Source organism: Triturus cristatus, chromosome 3_2 (genome assembly GCF_964204655.1).
Source record: "Triturus cristatus chromosome 3_2, aTriCri1.1, whole genome shotgun sequence".
In the NCBI taxonomy this organism is placed as follows: Eukaryota; Metazoa; Chordata; class Amphibia; order Caudata; family Salamandridae; genus Triturus; species Triturus cristatus.
The window spans coordinates 1,058,716,930-1,058,742,787 of NC_140584.1; the positions used below are offsets into that span (position 1 = coordinate 1,058,716,930).

Consider the following 25,858-nt stretch of genomic DNA (forward strand, 5'->3'; position numbering starts at 1 on the left):
AGGAGGGGGGTCAGTGGGGCTCATACTGCAGAGGGTAGATAAAATCGCCCTCTGCTCACCTCCAACATCTTGCGGTGAGCGTCCCACACGCACTGTTTCTGGGATGCGATAAAACAGTTTGTTTTCTACTGATGTGCCCCAGAAAGCATGAAAACCTTGTGTTGGGCTTTATGAACACACCAATAAAGGTAGACAAAACCTGGTATTCAGGTGTGCTTTCCTGCTAAACGGATCACGAATCATAAACTTCAAGCAGCAAGGTCTCCTATGTACTGACTTTACATTCACTCTGTTGTCATATTCCCAGTCACAGCTTGACGAGGACCAGGACAAATCTTTTACCATTTCACACTAAAATTAATTTGATTTTTTTCAGAATTTATTTTTAAAGCTTGTTTTTGACACTATCTTGTTCAGGCCTTCTATATTCCTTTAAATTATTGACTGTTCCATTCTTTCTGATCTCCCCTACTTCTTCACAAATCCTACCAATCCAATGTTCATCTGTACCAAAAATATTGGTGATATTTCCTCGATGAGATTTGGACTGTTATTAGACCTCCATCAGGACAGTTCAGTGGTTTGGTATTGTAAGTCAATCTATAATGTTAAACACAAAGCAGTTTAAGCAGCAAATGTCTTGGTAATCCCCAAAAGTTAATGTATAGTTCAAAATATGGTCCAAGACTTTATCCAAAACATGATTCCAAAGACTGAATGCAAAATCATCATTTTATAGTTTCGGACGGTAATATGCTTGCTCAAAGGTGGTTTATTTCAAACGTTGGTTTGCCACCAAACATCCCCCTTCTCTTTATTAGTGTCCGCTCTAGATTCTAGAGGAAACCTTTTTAGGTCTCGCCTGGCGAAAGCAGCGCATGCGCTGCTCTAGCCAGGAGAGCACCTTTTGGAGTCAATTCTGCGAGGGCTCTCATGCACGCGTCTGCAATGGACAAAGATGGCTGCTCTCGCCATTTGTCCACTGCAAACAGCATGCGCGTGTCCGTAGGGACTGTGGACAGTCCCACGCCATTTTGTTGCCATTGCAACGAAAATGCCGCTTCGCGTGTGCTTTTTTTTTTAGGTCAGTGCCCCCGGGGCACAAGCAGGCATCCACTTCTGTGTTTTTGTTCCGCCTGCAGTTCCCCCGGGGCACAAGCAGGCATCCACTTCTGTGTTTTGGTGACTTTCGGTCGGCTCCACTCACTTTCGGAAATGACTGTTAAATGCACTATAATTAAACAAACAGAAATAAACGTCCTTTACTGTTGTACGTGAAGTAACGTACTAGTTGTCAGGTCAAACCCGTAGTCCTATTTCCAGCTTGGACGCCGCCTGACGTCACTGGCCAATCCGGTGTCGAGGATGGCTGTGACGTCAGGGGGCGGGTCGGGAGACGGAAAAGAGCGCGAGGACGCGAGCCGGCGGTTCTTACTCCCACTGCTCCTCGTGGGCCGTAACAATACATGTAAATGAATAAACGTTTGAGAAGTAACTCAAGTCCTGTCTCGCCTCCCTCATTGTTACCACTACAAATGGCGACGAGGGTTTATTTATTTATTTATTTGCAGGTTTATATAGCGCTGGAATCGACTCCAACTGGAGTATCTCTGCGCTTCTGGCATAAGAATCCTATATCAAGAGTGGAGCATGCGGAAGGCATTAGATTGCATTTGTGAACAGCAGGGTTTTTAGTTGTTTCCTAAACACCAAATGTTCAGAACAGGAACGAATAGCTACAGGAAGACAGTTCCACAATTTAGGTCCCAACACTGAGAGTGCCTTACTTCCGTGCCTGGCTTTCTTAGCACGCGGCACTACCAGTGAGTGCCCATTACTGGATCTGAGCGTTCTAGATGGAATGTATGGGATAAATTTCTTTTCCAAATAAAGTGGACCTTGTCTATTTAAGCTCTTGTGTATTAAACAGCAAGTTTTAAATTTTATCCTTTGACGGATAGGAAGCCAATGGAGTTCTTCTAAGAGGCTTAGATGCTGTTCTTGGGGGGGCATTTAGAACAAGGCGAGCCGCGGTGTTTTGTATTACCTGAAGTCTATTCAGTACTCCCTCATTTGCAGAGAGTAGGAGACCATTACAATAGTCAATCCGACTCATGACAAGGGCCTGCACCAGCGTTTTCCTGAATTGCTCAGGCAGCAATGGAAAAACTTTACGCAGCAAGCTAATAGTGTGGAAGCATACGCCAGTGACATAGTTCGTATGTTGTTTCAATGACAAATCCTGGTCAAGGCGAACCCCCAGGTTTTTAACAATCTGTTTGGGCTCAGGTGATATGCCTAGACCAGGAGGCCACCAGTCAGGGGTCCAAAGTATTTTTGCTTCACCAAACAGCATGACCTCCGTTTTATTTACATTACACTGTAGGTAGTTGGAGGACATCCAACATGCCACAGCTTCCATGCCAGCAGAGAAAGACCTCCTCAATTCCGGGGTAAGAGTCTTAAAAGGGAAGAGGAGCTGCGTATCGTCCGCGTAAGACACGGGGATGAAGCCAAATGTACGCATCACTCTCGCTAGGGGTGCCACGTAGATGTTGAAAAGTGTTGGGCTTAAACAAGAGCCCTGTGGCACCCCTTTCGAGACTTTCATCTCTGCTGAGCGATACGTACCCATGATGACAGTCTGGGTACGATCAGAGAGGAAGCTTCCCAACCATGCCAGAGCTTTGTTCTTCACCCCCACGTTCGACAACCGGTCAGTAAGAATGTTATGTGACACGGTGTCGAACGCTGCTGACAAGTCCAGTAAGACCAAGATCACTGAGTAACCCTTATCCTGGAACATGTGCAGGTCGTCCATAACAGAAAGTAATGTAGACTCTGTACTGTGTTTCGGCCTAAAACCAGATTGAGAGTGGTCAAGGCCGCCCACAGTTTCAATAAAGTTGGAAAGGAGTCTGTTGACATACTTTTCTGTAAGTTTCCCAAGAAAAGGTAACAGTGAAATTGGTCTCAGGTTGGATAGTTCAGACCAGGCAATGGTGGTATTTTTCCTGATGGGCCTGACAAGTGCACGTTTCCATTCTTTAGGGACAGACCCTGTACTCAGAGACAGATTAATAAGTTTGATGATAGTGGGACATAATGTGTCAAATAGAGAGGGTATTAATCTAGCTGGAATGGTATCGTCTGGACTACCACTTTTAATCTGTTTAACCAATACAGATAGCTCCTCATCAGTAATGGGGGGAAAGGAGTCCAGAGTGTGTGTGCCATGATCAAACTCTGTATTTTGAAAGGCAGAAGCTACGTCTGCAACCATAACAGCATTGGATGCCACAATTTTCTCGTAAATAACATCAATTTTATTAGAGAAAATTGATGTTATTTACGAGTAAGTCAGAGGGTTAAAAACATCGTTACGGCCCGTGAGTGATTCCATTGCTGCCTGATGTCCCGATGTGCTGCAACTACACGCTGATCTCTCCTCGCTGGTTCCTGTGCTCCAGACTCCATGCTGATGATTACTGCTGCCTGCCCTTGCCTCCTGCACGCGTGGCCCTGCTGGTGGAACCTGGTATGCTGCTTGGTGCTGCCTGCTGTATTGAAGTGCTGTTCTGCCCTGGCGACCCCGTGAGCTGCACTGGTGAGCTGCTGTGGAGGGGGCGTTGTCTCTGCTGGTCCTAGTTGCTTCCAATCTACTGAGGCTGCGTTGCTTGCTGCTGCGTCTGACTCCTGCCTCCCTGCGACCGGAGTGTCCTTCCGAGCTTGGTGGGGACTGTCCAGGATCTGCGCCGGGGTCCCACGTGTGCCTGCTCGCCTGCAATGGCGCAACCCATCAACATATGTGTGCCGCCCCTCTTTCTGGACTCCCCTGGTAAGCCATGTATGAAGTGGAAGGGGTGGCTGCGCGCATTTGAGAATTACATCGTCTCCATTGATGGCGAGGGATATAGCGCTGCACGCAAGAAGTCGCTTCTATTCGGACTGTTGGGGAAAGCAGGCCAGGAGGTTTTTGACAGCTTGCCCGTGTATGCGGACCCTCCAGGGGCCCTTGCCCCTCTGGATGTGTACCAGGAGGCGGTTAAGCGGCTCGAACTGCAATACTCTGAGGAGGGCAATATCATGGTGGGGCGCCATAAATTCGCATTGCGGAAGCAGGAGGAGGGTGAGACTATCGAGGAGTATATTGCCTGTCTACGTGTTTTGGCACGAGACTGTGAATTCGCGGAGATGACTGATACTTACCTCAGGGACCAGGTGGTGTTCTACTGCCATTCCAAGAAGGTGCAGGAACGGTTGCTTTCTTGCAGGAACCCGTCGCTGAAGGATGTGGTGGCCATTGCGAAGGCCGTTGAACGTTCCATGGTGTCCACAAAAGAACTTGCGAGCACGAGTCAGGCTTCTAATGTGTTCTTTGTGCAGGACAAACAGAGGTGCATCTAAAACCCCTGACAGGGTGGCGAGCGAGAAAGGGGGGGGCAGGAAGCCACTCGCTTGTTTTAGATGTGGGTCGAGGGACCACCTGGCGGATAGCAGGATATGCCCGGCGCTGTCCAAAAGTTGTTCTAAGTGCAGGAAAGTGGGCCACTTCGCGGCAGTATGCAAAGCCAGGAGACCTGGTGGGGGCATGAAAGTGAGCTCGGTGAGCGACTGCGATGCTGATACAGATGCGGACATTGTATTGTCCATTGATGCTGAAGATGGTAGAGTGAAGGGGCCTATTGGCTCTGTCCTGATTGGTACAGTTGAGCTGCCATTTACGGCCGATTCTGGTTCCCCATTACCCTGATTTCTGACACCACGTATGAGTTGAAGTGGCAAGGTGTGAAATTGCATGAGACGGATGTGAATCCGAAGGCTTTTGGGGAGCAAGACAGAGATGATGGGGTACTTCTGGGACTCCCTCACCTTCAGGGGGCGAACAGTGAGAACGAAGATCTATGTGGCTGAGAAAGGGAGGAGCCTGGTGGGGTGGAAGGATCTGGCCAAGCTGGGGGTGATGCTAGTCCCGGGGGCGGACGATCCCATAGTTCTGAGGGATGATTGGGTCAGCTACGTGCAGCCGGATGACTTGCCTGAGGGTTTGGCTGAGGTCATCAGCAAATTTGAGTCTGTTTTTTAAAACAAAGTAGGGTGTGTGAGAGGATTCGTGCACGCCATTAGATTGAAGGAGGGTGCCGTGCCAATAAAACACAAGGTCAGGTCAGTCCCTCTCTCTGTCAGGGGGGAGCTAAAGGCTGTTCTAGATAGGCTGAAGTCGGAGGGAGTGATAGAGGAAGCAGGCGCATCAGAGTGGGTGTCCGCAATCGTGGTGTCCAAGAAGAAGAGGACAGGGGACATTCGGCTGTGTGTGGACCTGCGATCTTTGAACAGGAACATTCTGGTGAACTGCCACCCTCTGCCCAACATCCAAGAGATCCTGTCTTCTACATCTGGGTCGCGGTTTTTCACCTTGATAGACCTGAAATCCGCTTACCACCAGGTATGCCTCACGGAGGAGTCCAAGGCACTTACCACCTTTGTTACCCCGTTCGGAGCTTACAGGTACGTCCGTCTTCCGTTCGGCCTCGCCTCAGCTTCCGGTGTCTTCCAAAGGTTGATGGATCTGCTCTTCGGCGACATGAAGGGTGTTGAAGCCTTCCAGGACGACATTCTAGTCCACACGGCGGGTGAAGAGGAGCACCTGGAGCTGCTGGGAGAAGTGCTGGGGGTACTGCGCGACAAAGGGATGACGGTCTCCAAGGACAAGTGCAAGTTCATGGAGGGCAGGATCGACTACTTGGGGCACGTGCTGACCGCGGAGGGCATTGCGCCTAAAGATGATTTGGTGAAGGCCATACGTGATGCCCCGTGTCCCGGAGACAGACGCCCTACGATCGTTCCTGGGGCTCAGCGAATACTACTCCAAATTCATGCAGGGATATGCGAACTTGTGGAGCCCCTAAGGAAGCTACTGAGGAAGAACGAAAAATTCACGTGGGCGCATGCCCAACAAGATGCTTTTGATGCCGTCAAGCAGGCCATCGTGGCAGCTCCCGTGCTACAGCCATACAACAGGGCATTCCGGAATGTGATCACAGTCGACGCAAGCGCCAAGGGTATCGGTGCGGTGTTTTGCCAGTTCCACGGGAAGACGGAGAACACGGTCGCTTTCATTTCCCGGTCACTGAGTGACGCCGAGAAGCATTACAGCACCATCGAGAGGGAGACACTCGCATGCGTATGGGCCGTGGAGAAACTGAGGAACTATCTGTGGGGCATGGAGTTCGAACTGGTCACGGACCACAAGCCCTTAATCTACATGATGGATGGCGAAGGCCGCGGCAACGGGAAGGCCAGCTCGAGGCTTCTGCGGCTGATGTCCAGGCTGCAGGAGTATCATTTCGTCATTAGACACATCAAGGGCGGCCTCAATTGCAGGGCGGATTGCTTGTCGCGCTTGCCGGTCAACGGCGAGGGGGACGGATCCATGGATGACACGGAGTGCGTAGTGGCGCTGGTGGACGCTACGGCCATCTGCGAAGGATCCATTTCGGAGGAAGAGTGGATGGCGGCCCAAGAGAACGACATGACTATGCGTAGGGTGTGTTGTAGCTCACAGGAGAGCACTGACAGTCCGAGGCACACGGGAGAGAAAGAACTACAAATCCCGGTGCGCATTGCGTGATGACGCTCCAACGTCATCACGCACGTAGCGAAGAAGCAGTAAAGGGAACTTCCGGCATCGAGCGGGTGCCGGTTATTTTGGTTCCAGTTCCAGAGAGGACGTGTTCGAGAGAGGACGATTGGCGAGCTGGTAGGGGTGCTCGGCACCACTTTGCTTTTGCGCTGATTGTGTTACCCATTACCGAACAGTATTGTTTCCGGTCCTTGCGAGTGCAAGTTGAGACTTTACCGCTATGGTTCCGTTGGACGCCTGCCTTGGCATTGCGGAACCGCTGTGGAGTTGTAAACCTTGATCATGGTCATGTTCTGTTGTACGTAGTGACTCGCAGGATCCGAGTCGCTTATTGCTCAAGCAACAGCGAGAACCTTTCCAGGGGAAACGTGCAAAGCACGCCCGCTGGATTTTCGGAGGAAGTGCCTCCCCGAGAAAGCTGAAGGGATTTTGTCTTTGGCTAGCGCCTCCCAGGAGTATGGGACTAGCGCTCTGAGTGCGTGCAGAAAAGGTGGGAATAGCAACAGGCAGCATTATGGTCTGACGCTTAGCTGCACCTCAATTGTTTCTTTATCTTATAAACAGGGGCGGAGAGGAGACTTCTGGCATACGTCCATCCCCTCCCCCTGTGATACCCGAGGTTCCAGATTTGTGGTATGTCTGTTTGTTCTGGGAGCGAACCAGAGGGCCGTGGCTTGGAGGGGGGGTAATCGCAGGCTAATCCGTGTCCCTTTCTCTAGGTTCTGAACAGTCTGATCCTCGGCTCTTCGGGTCCGCCAGGCAAGAGTGCCCTCTTTAATTTACAGGTACATCAGGGGAGAATAGGGATCACCTGGAGTAGTGGGGGATTTGGGGTTGTCCTAACCAAAACGCTTGTGCTTTCTCTTTCAGATCTCCCTCCCCGCAGTTCCCTTCCTTTCCTTCCCTCGCCTGATCACCCTTCTGTGTCTGTGATATATATACATCAGACCAAGGGGCTATCGGGAGGTGGACCCCTTACAGCATCGTGCGACCCTGAGGACGTTGGACTGCGACAGGGTGATGGATCATATAATGGCTCGCTGGCCCCCGATCCGGAACTTGAACGGTGCGCTCAGGAGTTTCCAGCAGGTTAGCCCCGAACTCTCCATTGAGGGCGGCTTTGTGAAAAGGCATGAGCTGTTTGTGCCGCCGGAAGGGTTGAGAGATAAACTAATCCGGTTAGCTCACAAGGGTCACCCGGGCGCTACCGCCACAAGGAACCTACTCAAACAAACAATACTACTGGTGGCCAGGGATGTGCGGCGATGTCAGCAGTTTTATCGACCGATGCGGACCATGCTTGAGGGCCGACAAGCACTGGAAGACGGCGAAAAGTACGCTGCAGCTGGTGGACATTCCTGCCGGTCCATGGATCAAGGTCGCTATTGACTTCGCGGGCCCGTTTACCCTGCTGCCTGACGACTGCAGACATCTCATTGTCCTCACGGATTACTTTTCCAAATGGATCCACTACAAGTTCGTCAGGGAGGTTACCACTGAACGAGTGATCAAGGAGCTGAAGAGGGTCTTTGCTAGTGAAGGACAGCCGAAGATATTGATGTCCGACAACGGCACACAGCTGGTCTCCAGGCAGATGAAGGACTTCCTGTCCAGATTGGGGATCAAGCAGGAGAAAACCCCGCTCTACAGCCCTAAGAGCAATGGGCAGGTCGAGAGAATGAATAGGTTCCTGAAGGAGGGTGTGCAACAGGCGATTGACTCCAACTTGGATGTAAAAGCATTTCTGGCGGACAAGGTGCACACATTTCACAACACGCCCAATGCTGTCACGGGGCACACTCCGTTCTACCTGATGAGAGGGAGAAGGTGTATGAGTGAGCTTACTCCCAAACTTGATAGGTGGTATGACATGAGGGAGGAACCTGAAGATGTATCCGATGAGAGGTTGAGGGTCAAAGAAAGAATTGTGGCTAAACAGGAAAGCAACAAGCGGTATGCTGATATGGTGAATAGAGCCAAAGTTAAAGAGGTAGCGCAGGGGGATTGGGTGTTGGTGAAGAAACCAACCAAAGTATTGAAGGGAGAGTCTGTTTTCCAGACCCCTGCACGTGTGCAAGGAGTGACTAAGGGAGCTGTCTGTTTGGAAGGAGGGGGATGGCGGAGCAAGGACGACATTGTCAGGCTCAAGGCAGGTCAAGAGGAAATCATCATGAGAGGCAGCCAGGTGCATGAGACCGAGAGCGAAGATAGTATGTACGAGTGGCAGGTTCAAGAAGACAATGACGGGACCACTGAGGATGGTGTGAGTGCGTGCCACGGCCTAGGGGATGCCGAAGGCCATAGTGACAGCAGCCCCATGTCAGTGAGGAATGACAGTCATAATGTGATGAGTGCAAGCCAAGGTGGTACGGGCAACCGCGGCGGGGGGGCCAACCTGCATATCACTCCCCGCAGACCTACAAGGCATATCAGGGCGCCAAAAAGGTTCGAAGATTTTGTTATGAGATGATTGTTATGTATAGTTCTCTATTTTGTTAAGAAAGGGAGATGTTGTACGTGAAGTAACGTACTAGTTGTCAGGTCAAACCCATAGTCCTATTTCCAGCTTGGACGCCGCCTGACGTCACTGGCCAATCCGGTGTCGAGGATGGCTGTGACGTCAGGGGGCGGGTCGGGAGACGGAAAAGAGCGCGAGGACGCGAGCCGGCGGTTCTTACTCCCGCTGCTCCTCGTGGGCCGTAACAATACATGTAAATGAATAAACGTTTGAGAAGTAACACAAGTCCTGTCTCGCCTCCCTCATTGTTACCACTACATTTACATTTAGTGAATAGCGGCCTGTAATGAGAGCAGTTCACATCTGCCTGCAGACAAGAACAGCAACAAATATGTCCTCGTTAAATAGGACTGTAGGCAGATATGAGCTGGGCAGCTACAGCGGCACTCCCTACGCCTCTGTGCCGGCTTGTGATCCTCGACCTCTGCCAATGAACTCATCTGTCAACCGATTTTTTAAAAGTAAGTTTGCTTTTCGTGGCCGTTGTTTGTGTCTTTCACCAGTCACTGTTATTTACCATTTCACAACCTCCATTGTGAAGAGTGATGGAACAACAGTGCACAGTGCCAGCCAACATCTTTTATGCTGGTGTGATTGCACGCTCTGTGGTCTCATTGGGTGAACTAGCACGTGCTGCCACATCTTGTGATGCCATTGAGGGTTAAAAAGGTACTGAATGATACCCTGTATGACACAGTCTATGATCAAATGGCTTGCAATGTCACTTTCTGTGATGCCTTACTGGAGATCAGATGTATGGGATGTCATTTCCTACTATGTAATTTCCCATGATGTCACAGAGGGGACAATTTGCATGTGACCTCACGTTACTCCAGTGCATGGGGTTAATGGGTTCCTTTGACAATTGTACTAATTGTGAAACAGACACTTTTCAGCAGATAATTATAAATTCTGAGGTTTATCTTGCACCAGTATCACTTCCACGCCCTTTCACTATATATGGAACCATCTCTCTGTTGATGTTTATCTGCGGAGGCTCACACGTGCTTTCACAATATTGTCCTTACATTTGCATCTGAATGCCTGCATTTCATAACAGTTTGTTATGAGTCATCAAGATTTACCAAAAGCATTGTGTGAGTTATGTGGGATGTTATATTACAACCATATGTAATCATATGCAAAGTAGGTGTGCTCCGTGTGATTTCTCAAAGTGAACACACATGCATGTCTGGAAGATATACTTCACCAGTGTTCCATCATCTTTAGAAACCTTGTTCTTTACCTTACATGCTGTTTTCCCCTAAATGACCCTGTACCTACAAACCACCTCTTCCTTCGACTCTTGCTGAAGTGTATGTGTGTTTTACCTTCCCTCAGAGCTCTAACCCCTCACTTGTACATTCACGGCGATTACCACAGCAATCTATTGTCTGGTCATAAATAGGATTAGAACGTCTGATGCTATCTTAAACAGATGCATAGTAAGCGGCCGTGATCCTATCTTTATGGAAATGTTTTATTTATTAATTGGAGCACAAGTATAGGCTGTGCAGCAACGAGGGGCTGGGTGCCTTTCTTACACATACACTCCTATTATTGGGACCGTTTTAAAAATAGTGCTCATTAAAATATAACTGCTGCCTGTTGTGTCAGCTGACCATATCGCCCTATGAAGCCCCAGTAAAATATGCTCCTTGGTGGCCTGTAGGCTGTATGTATCCTTTTGTTCCAAGCTGTGCAGAGCCTCTTGATGCAGGCCGAGCACGAGTCTGATGTGGCCCACATCATGAGATGTTAGGAGACCCACAATTTGGAGTGGATGGAAGGAGGAGCACGTGCCCCGGGGTGTGCATTACTACATTTGGTGCCATTTCTGATTACATAGCGATTAACAGTGGCAATAGGTTTTGGGTGCATTTCACTGACGCATCGTTAGTACACACACAAATTATTTTTTTGTCTCCTTCTCCTTCATGTCCCCCTCTTTCAATCAGTCTGTTTCTTCATATCTCTCTCTCGTCCTCTTTCAATGGGTCTCTATTCCCCCCTTTCCATCTAACTCCTCCCTGCGCTCTATCTCGCCCTTCGGGCACCCACCCACTTGTCATGTTCACTGTTCCTTCTCTCCCTTCCTCTCTCGCGCCCTCTCTTTCGATCTGTCTCTCTTCCTTCAGCTCTCTCTCCCCCTCTTTCAATCCAACTCTTCCTTGCGCTCTATCTCCCCTTCAAGGCCATCCACCATCCTGTCTCTAGCTCTCATATGCACTCTTCCTTCTCTCTCACTCTCCTGTATGTGCAGGGGGGTGCAGCAGCATGCAACGTGCAGCAGCATGCACCTACTGTGAGTAACGTTTTCGTTACTTACTTTGCTGCTCCTTTTTTTTTTGCGTCTGTATAACACCATAGACTATGCAGGTTGATGGAGGAGTTGCTCTTATATAAACAGTGTTACAGCAAATAGCTTTGCATCAAGGAATACTTGTTTTTCTTTCTTTTTTTTAGTTTAATGAGCGCGGCGCAGTCTTCACGGACAGCGCGCTATGCAAAGCAATAGGTGCTGCTTTTGGTACTGTAAATAATAATGGCAAAAGGCATTGCCATTTACAATGCCAATAGCTCCAGTTGCGAGACCTATTGCAGTGTAAATGCTTGTTTATTATTAATTATTTTAAACAAAAATACAATGAGCCAGACTCTTGGCTTTGGAATATTTTGCAAATTGTATCAGATTAGGTCAGAGTGGCACACCAATGTAATACAGTCATGTGGCATGCAAGAAGGAAGTTAATGTTTTTAGGAAGAGAAAAAAAAAACACTGCACACCTCATCGCGGACTTCATAACATATTTTGAGAGAGTCTGGGGGACGTATCTGCAAACAGATTACAAAAATGGGACATCTTACACAAAATCACTACAAACTAGGGATGCAACTATCAATTGTGCAGCAAATAGAGGCACCACGGCCCCGGAATACAAGGAACCCACTATTCCTCAATTAAAGCGGTCTTTAACAACTAAGCCATCATCATGGGGACCCATTTTTCTTTCCTGCATTACGATACATGGCCCCCTTGGTGTGCCACTGTGAAAAACTACCAACAGAGTCTGATAGTATGTTCTACAAAGAGTGAAAGAACTGGCAAGTGAAAGAAAATCTAATTTCTAAAGAAAAAAAAAGTAAGCTTATTAGTGGGAGAGTACAGCCTGTACTAAAAGTTAGCAAAGTGAAATTTGAGGAATGTCCAAAAAGAAAAGAACTTGTTTTTATTTAAACGCTAATAACAAAGATTTTCTGTTTCTAGATCTTCATAATACAACGTGTTACAATTAAACTTTCAAATTGTACTAAAGTTATCACCCTCACAAGGATTAACAGATGGAATGGCCTTGTCGCCATGAAATGCAACTGAGTGAGTCCATTGGTGAGCGCTTCTCACTGAACCTTTACATTCAGAAAGGGGAGAAGCAAGGATGCATTTAGAGACTGCCTCGCTGTGAGAAGTTGGCCTGGTATATGATGCTCACTAGTTAAAGTGGTCACCTTGTACCATGCCAAGCAACCCTTATGGTGTGGTTGTAAGTCAACCTTTTCGGACTAGCTGCCCTAGTGGTAGCGTAGGCTAAGCAGTCTTTGAGGCTAAACTCGTGATGCGTGTTAAGCCAGCTGTTTTACCAAATGCAACCCCCTTTTATACCAATGAAAGGACACCACACAGATATATATTCAAAATATATATGTATTTATTTCTCAAAGTAACCCCTAGTCTCTTGATGAGCACAGGAGCACAAATCGTCAAACAAGATTACAGTAGAATACACAGAAGTTGCACTTTATATGGATAGGCCCTGGTGGCCACTCAAACCATATACTAAAATAGTGGTATAAGTACCACGAACAGACAAGGGAAAAGGCCTAAGGCCTCTAGAATCGCTGGGCCTACAAGGAGCTAACGTCAGTTAGTGACCAGGAGGTCCACGGGTGGCGTGTGCAGAGCAAATAGTCACACGCGTGCTCCCATAGGTTTCAATGGGTGCGTAAAAAGTACAAAGTTACTGCAAAGGAGATCTTCCGGGTTAACTAGGAACTTAAGATTTGGAACACAGGCACTAGAGATGTATTACTACACGTGGGCACCGGAGTACCAGCTTTACCTCACCCACAGGAAGCGGGTGCATAGGCCTCAAAGTGCGTCGGGTTTCTTCTATCTGTTCCGTTGAGCCTGGGACAAAGATGCTGCAGGCGGTCGGTCCGGGAGAGATGCGGTGGATCCAAGGGTGGATCGGAGTTGCAGAAGACCTGAAAGCAGAGGGGACAGTGTTCACAGTCACTAGCCAGTGACCGGCGTGGCACCAGGTAGGTACCAGGCGATGTCGGGTGCAAACAGGTGATGAGGGGTAGCTTGTCTCCGCAGCCACGTGGTCCCTGAAGGTCGACGACGTCCAGGAGTCGGCTCACGAGCTGTCCCACGCAGGCTCTCGCTGTCGGCGGTGTCGGCGACTTGGTCGAAGCAAACAAGCCTTGGCAAAAGCAATTGCAGGAGGATTCGGAAATCAGCTGTTGGTTCTGACCAGCAAGGTCAGAGGGATTGCTCCTTTGGAGAGGAGCAAGGGCCAGTCTGGAGCAACCAGACCAGCGGTGTTTTTCGTAGAGTTCGTCGCCAAGATGGCCACTAGCCAGCGGGCCAGCAACCGGTTAGGCGCGTCGAGTGGCAAAATGCAGAAGGGCCCCACGCAGATCGTGGAGATGCTGGAGGGCTCACCTTTGGTGCAAATGCTGCTCGAGAGTTGGGCTTCTCAGATCCCAAAGCACAACTTGGAGGGAGCCTCGGTTGTTGCACTTGTCAGCTTGTCGTAGTCGATCCAAGATGGCTGGCTCCACGTGTCTCGGTGCCTCCACGGGTCTCCTCTTTTCAGGGACTGTGGATCGGGCGGTGAGAGGTCTGGAGGTCCAGGTCTTGTCAGTCTCTGGGCTCGGGCTCCGGCAGGAGGCGGCGGCAAAGCAGACGTTGATTCGCTGGATGGTGCTTGCGTTAGCAAGGTGGTCACTCCCTGACCACAGGGGAGATTGGCTTCAGTCCTCTGTGCAGCAGAGCGTCGAAGTTCCCGTCTTCTTCTTAGTGTTAAGTTGATTCCAGGATGTCTGAAGTCTTAGGACACAGCTCCTACCTTTAAGCGGATTCTAGGGGCCGGACTACCTGCTAGGTCCCTCCCTATGGGTGGGACCAGGAAGGGGGGTGGTTACACCCCCAATCCTTTGTCCAGCTCGCCCCAGGCCCGGGACTGGTGTGCCCCAGGACCGGTTTGAACTGGCATATGCACCGAGGCTCCTTGTGAGCCACAGGCATGTCTGGTTTCTTTCAAGCCCTACCTGACCAATACACAAAATCCTGTCTGGGGTGGTGCACGCACCTCCCCTGGCAGGAAACCCTTTGTCCACATCTCCCAAGCTGGAAGGACTCCCAGCAGCAGGAGGGCAGACTTGTGTCTGTGGTGGCAGCATCCATTTTGTGGAGCTGAGGCTATGTCTGATTTTACCCGGGTTTCAGGTACTGTACATGTCGTGTCCCTCTAGAAGGGTGGAATGCTAACCCCGTCGCCAGAATTGGCGAGGGGTTAGTATTCCAATTCGTATGACACCTTACTCGACATGTTTTGATAAAGCCAAACCAAAGATAGCATTTAACCGCGAGGTTCATAATGCACTTAAGAGTATATGGTATGACGATATCTGGAAACAGTAGAAGGAAGTTGTTCCGACCACTGCAGACAGGCTCAGCTCATGCCAGAGCACCATCTCACATGGAACCAAGCACTCTGCCTTCAGGATTGTTAAGGCCTGCCATAGGAGTGACTTATAGGTTACCAGGTGTCCCATTTAAGGTTAGGTATAGGTATACTACACCTAAGTAAGAGGTGATTACACCAACTTACCCCAGCTGAGTGTTCAGCCAGTTGTGTCAAATTGTTAGGCCGAGCCTGGGGTGGCATAATACATGCTTCAGCCCTTGGCAGGCCTTGGGCACACCAATGCCCTGGGTACCTAGTGTACACTGGTACAGGGGCTGACAGGGTGATCCACTTCCAATTGGGTATGTACCTAGGGTACATGGAGTCCATTTTAAAGAGAGAACAGCCAGGCTGAGATCCTGAATAGCAGGATCTCAGGCCAACTAAGTCGAAAAACCAGCTAGACACTAGGCAAAAATTTGGGGGTAACCATAGTCAGATATCCACCTTCCTACACTCGCACCTTGAGAGAAGTGTGTGGGGCACTAACACAGTGGTTGACCTGCTGATACTTATCTGCCATGTATATCTAAATCCCTATGACAAGTAAAATAGAAATGTATTATAGAAAAGTAGGTTTACTTTTGCATTGTCTGCCAAGTTATCACAATCAACCATTCAGTATCCATTATAATACACTGTTGGTTACATATAAAACCATTGTGTAGCCCTGTATTTATGTTGAAACCACATCACTGTATTTTTCAAAAGTGTGAGTGGATATTCCAAAAGAGACACCTAGAATATTATTTTGAGTATAAGTGAAAACTAAGTGCCATATTTTGAGTTTGATGGAAGGGTGCGCATTCAAAATGCATGTTCCGTCCATTGCATTTAGAGCGCCATTGATTATAATGCATTTGTAATACAGTGGACAAAACATTCATCCTTTTTTTTTTTTTTTTTAATGGAGTGCCATCCACTCCCCATCTCTAACTTAAGGCCCTACTTTGGCTCCTTTACTGCTCAATTTCCATTGTGAAACACAGATGATGCATAAAATCAGAGAGCTCAAGAGATATTTATTAAATCTGATGATACCTTTTGATTTAACTACATTCTATCTGTAAAATACTTACTTCTAAGCGGCTTCATTTGAAGCAAGCCCTCTTCATGCAGTTTACGTTTATTGCGTCATTCACATTTGATCCCGCCTACTACAGCTTACAGTTTGGGACAGCAAGTCAGCCCACTTCAGTTTCTCTGCTAACTTCACTGAATAGGATAGCATTCTGCTCTTTCACAAGGAGCACAACCACACAAAGTAAGTTCCATTCAGTCTCCTAGACTACTGTGGCAATGTGTGCTTTTTAAGACCAAAAACTAATTTTGCATTTAGCCAGTTTTGTTGTTTGAGGACCCACCAGCTTCCCCAACAATTAGGCTTTGAAAAAACCATGTACAAACAACAACCGACAACACCAAAAGACTGGACCGCAACACCAAAGCAACTGGCTATGCCAATATTTGTTTTTACAATGAGACTCAGCCTGAGTATGAGTTGTGTATGCAAGACTTGCCTGAGGTAGACGTCCGGACTGGAACAATGCCAGCACCCCGAAGAAGCTTCCAAATGCAGCATTTCGCACAAGTTTCTAAAACCAAAAAAAATTAAAGGTGTGATTGAAAGAAGACAAATTGTAATCATCAGTATAGCTGTATGGCTAAACGTAGCCTTGTCAACACAATAACATTTACTTTCATTTCGATTATGAAATGCTGCATCCGAGTTCCTGGCGCATGCCCGTCTCCCGACTGCTCCACCCCAAATACGAGCACATTACACTTTTGTGCAATACAATACCACCCAAGGCCCGGTTGCGCTCCTAGTTGATAACAGTTACTCCCTTGAGAACAAACCAACAATCACTCAGGACCTGGGTGAAAGGTCTGACAGTTGTACCTTAAAAAATCAAATATATACACACAAACAACATATACACACACACATATATATATATATATATATATACACACACACACTGCTATCACCTCATATGAAAAGAGCCCTAGTGCATAATAAGACAAAGTGTAGTAAAAAGATATATGACTGCAGATTGGGACTAATTTCACAAGATCCTGAAAATATTAAATATATACAAAATATTTACAAATTGTGTCCACCGAGGCAGTGGATGCTTTAATAGTTCATGCAGTCCAGATGTTTTATTTTGCATCTTGTGGTTATGAATTCATTACCAGAGAAACTGGACAGGATCATCTGCTCATCCATGGAATAGAGAGCTTGCAGGCTTTGGCACAGTTTTTAGAAATGTAAGTTTAACTTTCTCAAGAACACACACAGATCAGGACACAAAGCGAAAATAGTCTAAAAATCTTTACATTTTATTTCTGTTCCACACACTGCAGTGCATGTTTACAGTCATCCATCAACTGACTTACGCCTGTACAGAAAATATCATGGGACTTAACTAGACTGCTTTCCAACGTAGACAAATGAAGGGCTGTGGAACTAAATTGGAAACAAGATCTATTACAGATGGGCTGGAGAGGAAGGTGGTGGAAAGAACAGTGTAATATCACATATTATGCATAATTCCTAAAAATACACTTACATCCATTTTCATTTTAGTGCTATTTTCAAAGAAAAAGCCACTCACAGTGCTCTTTATAACCTTGTCTATGACGATTTAAGTGTCGGAAAATCATTTAAACTGACAGAAAAAGATTTCCTTACCTTTTTTATTTTCTCAGGGTTATGTTTTTCTAGAATATGATCCAAAACTGAAGACAGCGGAATATCATCAAAGGACTGTAAAACCTAGCAGAGAAAGCAGGAGAAATCACATTATAGCTCTTGCTTGACTCAGGTCACGCTCACTCCTTGGTGCCCATACTTCTAAATTGCAACTGTTGTACTTCAAATACATCTACATCTCACTTTAGATAAGATCCCATCCCTGAGGTTATGTGTTGAGCAATATAACATGTCAGAAGCCCATTGAGCGATCATAGGAAACGGCCCCCTTGACCAACTAACTGCCACCCTACGCTTTGCCATCAGTAGCCCCATGTCCACTAACCTGCACAGTCCTTTAGGTAGAGGTTTCGAGTAGCCCAATAGCGCCAGAGTTGGGTCTGGTGTAAGCGCCTGCCCTATTATCGCTGCCAGTTCAGAGAACACCCGTTCCCAAAACCTAGCCACCCCAGGACAAAACCATGCTAAGTGTATAAAGTCCGCCACATGCTCGCTGCAGCGTTCGCATCTCGAGTTTTCCCGCAAACAATTCTCTCCAGGGTATAATAGACTCTACTAAGATATCTGAAATATATCAAGCGGTGTACATAATATATTTCAAGGACTAGTCTGAGCAGAGATGCTCAGGAATAGGCCTCCCCTCCCTGCTAAAAGGCTAGGTTGGGAAAGAGACATTTAAACCATCACATGGTGAGAATGGTGCACTACCTACCTAACCTTAACAAGCATTTGCAATGCAATAGGTCTCGCATTTATGCGAGTTTGAGCTATTGACGTTGCAAATAACAATGCCTTTTTTTTTGTTTTTAAAACATAAAAGGAAGAGCAAATGCTTGCTCTACTTCTGCCACTTTACCGGTGGCACTCTAGGTGTAGTAAAAAACGGAGGGGCAGTTACATTTTGCATTTCACAGATCAATAGCACTTAGAACCCTCACAATAATAATAATCCCATGTAAGATAACCCAGTTCAATTCTAATACATGACAGTAAAAAAAACTATCCACAAAATTACACCAACCACCGGCACTCGAGATGAGATGTGTGCCCAAGATCCCCAGGAAAAGAAAAAGTTATGGTTAACAAACTAAAGTAAACAAATGCTATAAAATAAAGTAAACATGTAGTTCCAACTTGGTCTGTGCAGATTTGTAACAAAGGTTCTTCTGTAAATATATATTTTTTTTAAATGAAGCAGTGTCTCCACTTCAATTAAGTGCGAAAGTTCCCTCGATGCTAAGAAAGAATGGACGCTCTAGTTTATGCCCAACAGCAAGTGCTTCGGACAAGCCATCAGAAGTACTGTTTCCCCACAGCCTCACATCACGACAAGACGTGGAGTTGATGGTGGGAATCTGAATTGTCAGATGTTTCCATGCCAAAGTAAAAAAAACTGTTGCTGCTGCATAAGTGCATAAGAATCGCTGTACCAGGTAACAGCTTTAAGTAGAGGAGCAGGGCACAATACTTCCACTTGCTCACAAATGCTTGCACGCAGCTTCCGGCTCACACATTTCACATGACGCAGTCCTTGAGCCTGCAAGACCTCGCACGCACAATTTAAAAAAAAAAAAGTACCTCAATTAAAACAAGCATTGGCATAGCAAATAGGTCTCGCCTTAGGGGAACTCATTAGTGATTAGCCATGCAGCACACTATCGCTTATGCACCAACATGAACAGCCGTTATCTCCAGCACTTAAAGCACCTATCTAGCCTGCAGAATACTAGAGTGCCTCTTCTGCTTCAGAGAAAGTGATTATCTGGCAACACACACTTCATGTAGCATTGGCGGCATCATTCACTCTTTAAAATTAGTTTTCAATTATTGCCTTCCTTCGTTCTTTATATAAATCTCTGAGTGCTGAGGTTCCGGAGCGAGGAACCCTGAAGCTGCACTACTCTAGGGGGAAAACGAGAATAAAATCCCCAAAAATCAAGTTCTACGGGGCCTATTCCTATCCTCTCTGGTGACCGACTATATCAAAATGGGAAGAGAGAAGGAGGCGGGCGAAGAGATGAGTGTCAGGGCTGCTGCGCCAAACTCCATATTTCTTGGTTGGAGGGGGTTATGGGGGAGGGAAAGTACAGTAGTTATCAAGCACCACAAGAAGCAAGGGTAAAGACAGTGCAGCATCTGCGAAAGTTGAGGAGAAGGAGCGTCTTGAAAATGATTTGCATCATTATGGCCGCCCTTTTCAAAGGAATAGAGCTGCAGCCTGCTTAAGCTCTCTGTCTCATTCTATGATCACAATAGTAGTGGGGGAGGGGTGGGTGGCCTCTGAAGTCAGAATACCCTCCTAAAAAACTGTAAACAAAGTGATACCAAGCCGAATCGAGTCCCCAATGATAAATGAATTGCACTAATAATTAGGCCCTAAAAATAGGCAATGATATGGACAAAACAATTTTTTAACCCGCTGAAACGATCATTTGCTTTTGCTATTACCTAGCACTGTATTTAACAAGTGCAAAATATTACCCCAGACAGTCTTTTCGGGTGCATTACCCTGCTGAGCTGTTACAGACTGTTTTGATATAATGCATTGTGCTGCAGGGCAACAGTCACATCCAAAACGGCCCGTAAACAACGAAGCAATGCCTTCAGGTGTTTCAAATACCCACCTGGAATAAGGTATAAAAGATACACATACCTCTACTGTTATAATGCACAACAATCACACATCAGTGAAATAGGTCATACCCGAAGCTAACAAGTAGATAGTAACCTGATCCACGAGGAATGCAGCTGCCACCCTGCCTACCGCTGCTCGCTCCCGCAGGCAAAACACCGTGGGAGTGAACATTACAAAAGATGGGGGACATGCACCCGCCTTCAGCCACTTGCGTGCTTTCATTATTGAAAGACACATGCAAAAGCCGGACCAATGTTTGGGAGGAGACAGACCCACACAGAGTAGACACAAGAAGCCTCGCAGAGCATGCGCGCTGCTAGGCTCGATCTAAAAATGACTACAACTGCCAGCTTGCGCAACTAATAAGCACCACGCTCCGTTCTTCAACAAAATAATAATAATTCCAGGACTTCAAGAGCAGGTTTACAGGGGATTAAATAGTTAATGCGCTCAACAAAAAATATGCAAAAACAGGCGGACCCCAGATTGCAAGCGAAAGCACGGCGCGTTATGTGTAGATAGTAATCTGACCCACGAGGAATGCAGCTGCCGCCCTGCTCGCTCCCTGAGGCAAAACGCCGTGGGAGTGAACATTACAAAAGAGGTGGGACATGCACCCGCCTTTAGCCATTTGCGTGCTTTCATTATTGAAAGACACACACAAAAGCCAATCCAATGTGTTGGAGGAGTCAGACACACACTGGTACACACAAGAAGCCTCGCAGAGCAGCGCATGGCCGCTGCTAGCCGAGACCTAAAAAAGCAGTAGCAGCTATAGAATACACAAAAATAGCCTTTCTCTGGGAACATGAGCACTGATGGCGGCATTAAAAAACAAATGGAAAAAAGTACTTGATGGAAAAGAATGGATATAGTACACTTTTTCCTCTCCTCCCCAGCCACCCGGGGTGCATTTCATTAACCAACATAGATAAGCTATATGTTAAGAGTTTCAGCCATATCTATTCGGTTAATAAAGGTTGACAAAAGCAGACAAGCATCTAGACTGTAAACATATTCAACACTACGTAACTCAAAAATTGTTATTGTTCTCGCCATCCAAACCACAGAAGTCCAACTTAAGACTAGGAGGACTATTGAACTGTTTTCACAAAGGCTATGCACCAGATGCAGGATTAAATTTTGGGAGACAAGAGAGGTATTTGAGGACAGACACAGCCTCTCCTGTGGCTCCAACAACTCTTAGTCTTGTGATCCTTCACAACTGAAATCTGGCTGCTCTTCCAACGGAAAATAACAAGCAACATTCATTATACTCTAGTGTTTTATTCCTACAGAAGCTTTGGCCTATAAAGTATTGTGTCAAAGCTTTACATGAGTAGGCAAACACAAGGAGATGATGGACGGAGCGCTGAAACTTTTCAGACACTCACCCCCAGTCACAGATCTTGGTTAAATCCATCATCGTTCTTTAGCTCACTTCGCCACCCCAGTTCAGACACAGCTATATGCAAATCAGTCTTGACCCTGTGCCTCATGGGAACAGTCCAGTCCGAACTGCCAAGCCATGTCTTCCCTGGAACGGGAACAAGCATCCTGGGAACGGTTTCTGGCTAATCAGCAGTCATCAGCCAGGCTATCTTGAATCCAGTGGCAAAGTGAGCAGGGGACCCACGTCCGGGCATACCCTGCCAACTTAGGGCAAACAAAGCAACCACAAGGAGATGATGGACAAAGCGCTGAAACTTTTCAGACACTCACCCCCAGCCACAGATCTGGGTTGAATCCATCATCGTTCTTTAGCTCACTTCACCACCCCAATTCAGACACAGCTATAGGCAAATCAGTCTTGACCCTGTGCCTCATGGGAACAGTCCAGCTGGAACTACCAAGCCATGTCTTCCCTGGCAGCCCTACATCAGAGTCTTAACCGGCTATAGATGTAGATATTGCAGATGTACACAAGTCAGCAGGCAGTTTACATTGTTCCTTAAAACTACAAGGCCTTTACTGTCTTCTACTTCCACCCAGAGGCTAAAATGAAATTCAAAATGGCCTGCACAATTTTCAAAGTTCTTCCCTTCACACAATCCGTCAAAGTCTGCTCTGCCTTAAAGACTTCAAGAGGCACACAAATAAAAAATAAGCCAAAAGAGCAGAATGGCAATATTTAAAGAAACACTGTCACCTCTCTATCGGTCTCCAGAGCAGCTTCACTATCCTGGAACTCTATTCCAGAGGAGTTGAAAATGTTCCTTTTCAAATGTTACCTTGACGTTAACCCTACAATTACTAGTTCACATAGTTGTAATGCTCCCTCTACCCCTGCTCTGCACAAATCACTTTTCCATACCGCCTTTACTCTCCACTGCTCTTTCCCATTTCTCGCTCAACAACTTCACCCAGTTTGAACCCTTTCTCTTTCACACATGTTTCCAGCCTTCCCAGCTCTCACATTTTCCTTGCGCCTCTTTCTTTATTTGCTCTCCCCACCTACTTTTCTTTCCCTTAAGGTTTACTGACTAATGTAAAGTTTTTTGCAAGGTATTCTACTGGCAGTAGGCAACAGAACCGATATATTTTCTTTCAGAAAAATATTTGTAACTCATTTGACTTTCCTTGTTTTAAATTGACCTAGAATCAAATTACTGGTAATCCACTCATATATAATGCTATCAGGATTGTAAATGGCACTCACAACTACTTAGTAGAGCTGTGCTATCGAAAAAGATCAATACATTAAATGAATAAAACTGAGTAGATTTTAAAGTAGAAATATAGTATTGCAATGTTTTGGCAACACCTCAGTATAATGCACAGGAAATAAACTTTTCAAGCTTTAAAATGTCAGTTGGCAGTCCTGGTTGCTTAAGGTACTATTTCAAAGATACAAATGTATGTTCAGATGCATGCCACGTTTTCAAGATATCTGCGTTAGATGATAATGCATAGAATTCCAGGCCTTGAAAAATAAGTTTACTCGCAGCCTTGCTATGGTGAGTCACATTTTACAAGGGCAGGCTATTTTTAGGGCATACTAGCCTGTTCTGGTGAGATAGCTTCTGCTGGCAAAGGACAGGTGTTCTGTTAGAAAGTGAATGAGCAATAAAGATACATTTAAATCTTGTTCTTTATCTTGTCACATTTACTGCGTGTTCTAAAACAGAAGTCAAAAGTCAGCTTAAGTCTTCTTACAAATTGCAACTTATTTTATCCCAGATTGGTGCATAATTTTCTTTCTCTGACTGTAGAGTTAGAGGATTTTTTAAAGTGAACTGTCTAAAGTTGTGAAATAAAAGTCTGTAGGATGTCAGTTTTTTTTTCCAACTCACAACATTTAAATAGCTTGCAAATGAAGAATACAAATATTTCAAAGTATATCAGCAATGGGGAAAACACATTTTTTGTAATTCAGAAGTGTAATGGAAACAAACATTTTAATAAAATCAAAACAGAACATTTTAATGGCTGATGTGCAAATGATAAATATTTGCAGAATCCAATTTTCCAAAAATTATCGCGTGTACGTAATATAGTTAAACTGCATGTCAGTGGGAATTTTTTTGGTCATTTCAATAGAAAATGTGGTAGCGCACTGTCAATTACAGTCTAGCACATCATGCTTTAGTAATACATTTATTAAAAGAGGGAGATTTTAAACATGAACGGTGCCCGGACATCTTCCTGACCCCACACTGATGACAAAGCTGTTAGTGAACAAAAAGGCAAGTTAGGGGTCATGCGTACCCTGTATGCAGGCTAGATCTCTATTATACATGGAGCAAAAGTGTTGTGCATTTAATCAAACGAAAGCAGACAAGCTGCATTCACATATTCAAAAATGAAGAAAAAGGTGGCTCCTTAAAATAAATGATTTGACCAAGATCGCACAATTTGAGATCAGTTTAAGAGTATTACAGTTAAGTTGAGAAGAATATTCAAGTCACTAGACCAGAAGGTGAGATAACACTTTTATGATTTTTCAAGGCCTGGATTAATCTAAATGGAGCTCACATATCTAGTCAGTGGTTATCCAGAAAATATTCAGCCGGCCAACAGACCATGTGGAAGTGAAAGAATTCTAGGTTATTCCAGAGATGCGTTACTTTTGAAAATTAAACAAGAAATACCCATAAGCGTGATAGCCACGATTGTCATCTAAACTAACCAGAATCTGGGGATGATGGACCAAACACTCTGGCTCAGAAAGACTCTACAACTTAATTCTAAGCCAGAATAACTTGTAGTCAATACTACTGTTATGTTAGAAGAGGCATTCTATTACTTAGTCTTCACTCAGTGGAAGATCTATGGTCTGTGCTGATATATATGAAGCATTCTTGAAAATACATTCCGCATAAGGCCATATATTTAGTGAACTACTGTGAAAATTATCTCATTGCCAACACTGCTCTCTCCTTTAAATCTATGTGTGTCCATATTTGATAAGGTTTCATTTTCTAAATAAATTAGCAAAATTAATAGTCAATGATGAAAGCGAATTGTTATACATGGCAGTAACAGATAGCAAATAAGAAATATTCATATATCAGAAGAATATGGTTGAACAGTTTGTTTAAAAAGAGGGGACACTTCACATACTAAAGGGAAAAAATTAACTCAGGCTAAACAATGCTGTAAAGTGATTCATGGCAAATTGAGCAGGTTAACCAGAGCAACAATGCCAGTATAAATCGAACTGAGTTGGAAAACGGAGAAACAATATTCTTTTGTGACTCATTTTAAAAGCCGCACTTGCATGATATTTAGCTTTGCTATCGCCAAACAGGTGAACTCAGTTGATGCCATGCCACCTGAATTTCCTACATAAAGTCACTTCACAGTCTAAAGAAAATTAGCAACTCACCTGAGCAAGTGCCAAACTGAAACCTGGTCGTGCTGCTTCTCGTGTCGCTGCCAGTCCTTCTATCAAGCGGTTAAGAGTGTACTTCAACTCATCCTCCTAAAACAATAGAAAATATAATCTGTTTTACAATCAATACAGGTCAATAGTCCTACTCCTGGTAATTACTAACAATGGCATGGAGAGGAGATGCCAGTTACATTGAAAGTATTGAAAATATTTTCGTTCCTCAATTTCCCTTCATGAAGTGACCATACAGTACAAACCAGAAAAAGACAATATTGAACTGAGAATGACACTTGATGGGCCAAATGGTTAACATCATTAAAAGCTGGTTGTCTGATAGACTGCTGGAGGCTCCGGCACCCCACACAGAGTCAATACACGTTTCACTCCGGGGCGCATGGTAGCCTCTCCAGGATTGACTACCTGCTCACTCTGGCCGCACATGCCTCGTTGATATCCGAGGCGAGGCACATGGCATCTCTGATCACTCGCCAGTGTGGATCCGGCTGGATCTCGGTCGGGAGGGAGGAGGGAGGGTGGCCCCCATTAACCCTTGGTATTTCCGAGACCCCAAGATGCGCAGCGCCCTGGTAAAGAAGGTAGATAATTACTTTAAGGACAATCTGGGATCTGTGGACTCGGCGATCTCGCTGTGGGAAGCTTTTAAGACCGTGCTTAGGGGGGAGGCCCTCTCCCTGGTGGTGACTGCCAAGAATCGGAGGGATTGCGAAGTGCGGCAAGTGGAGGAGGAGATTGCGG

General features: G+C 46.0%; 1 protein-coding gene across 1 annotated transcript in view; it reads right to left on the reverse strand.

The window, feature by feature from the left end:
* MYBBP1A (MYB binding protein 1a) overlaps positions 1 to 25,858 on the reverse strand; it is a 418,097-nt gene that overhangs the window by 341,160 nt on the left and 51,079 nt on the right. Inside the window, exons 2-4 of the mRNA XM_085649771.1 lie at positions 25,097 to 25,192; positions 17,613 to 17,696; positions 16,435 to 16,509 (exon numbers count right to left, since the gene is read on the reverse strand). Of these exons, the coding sequence (XP_085505897.1) occupies positions 16,435 to 16,509; positions 17,613 to 17,696; positions 25,097 to 25,192 (255 nt within the window). The remainder of the gene's footprint in view (positions 1 to 16,434; positions 16,510 to 17,612; positions 17,697 to 25,096; positions 25,193 to 25,858) is intronic.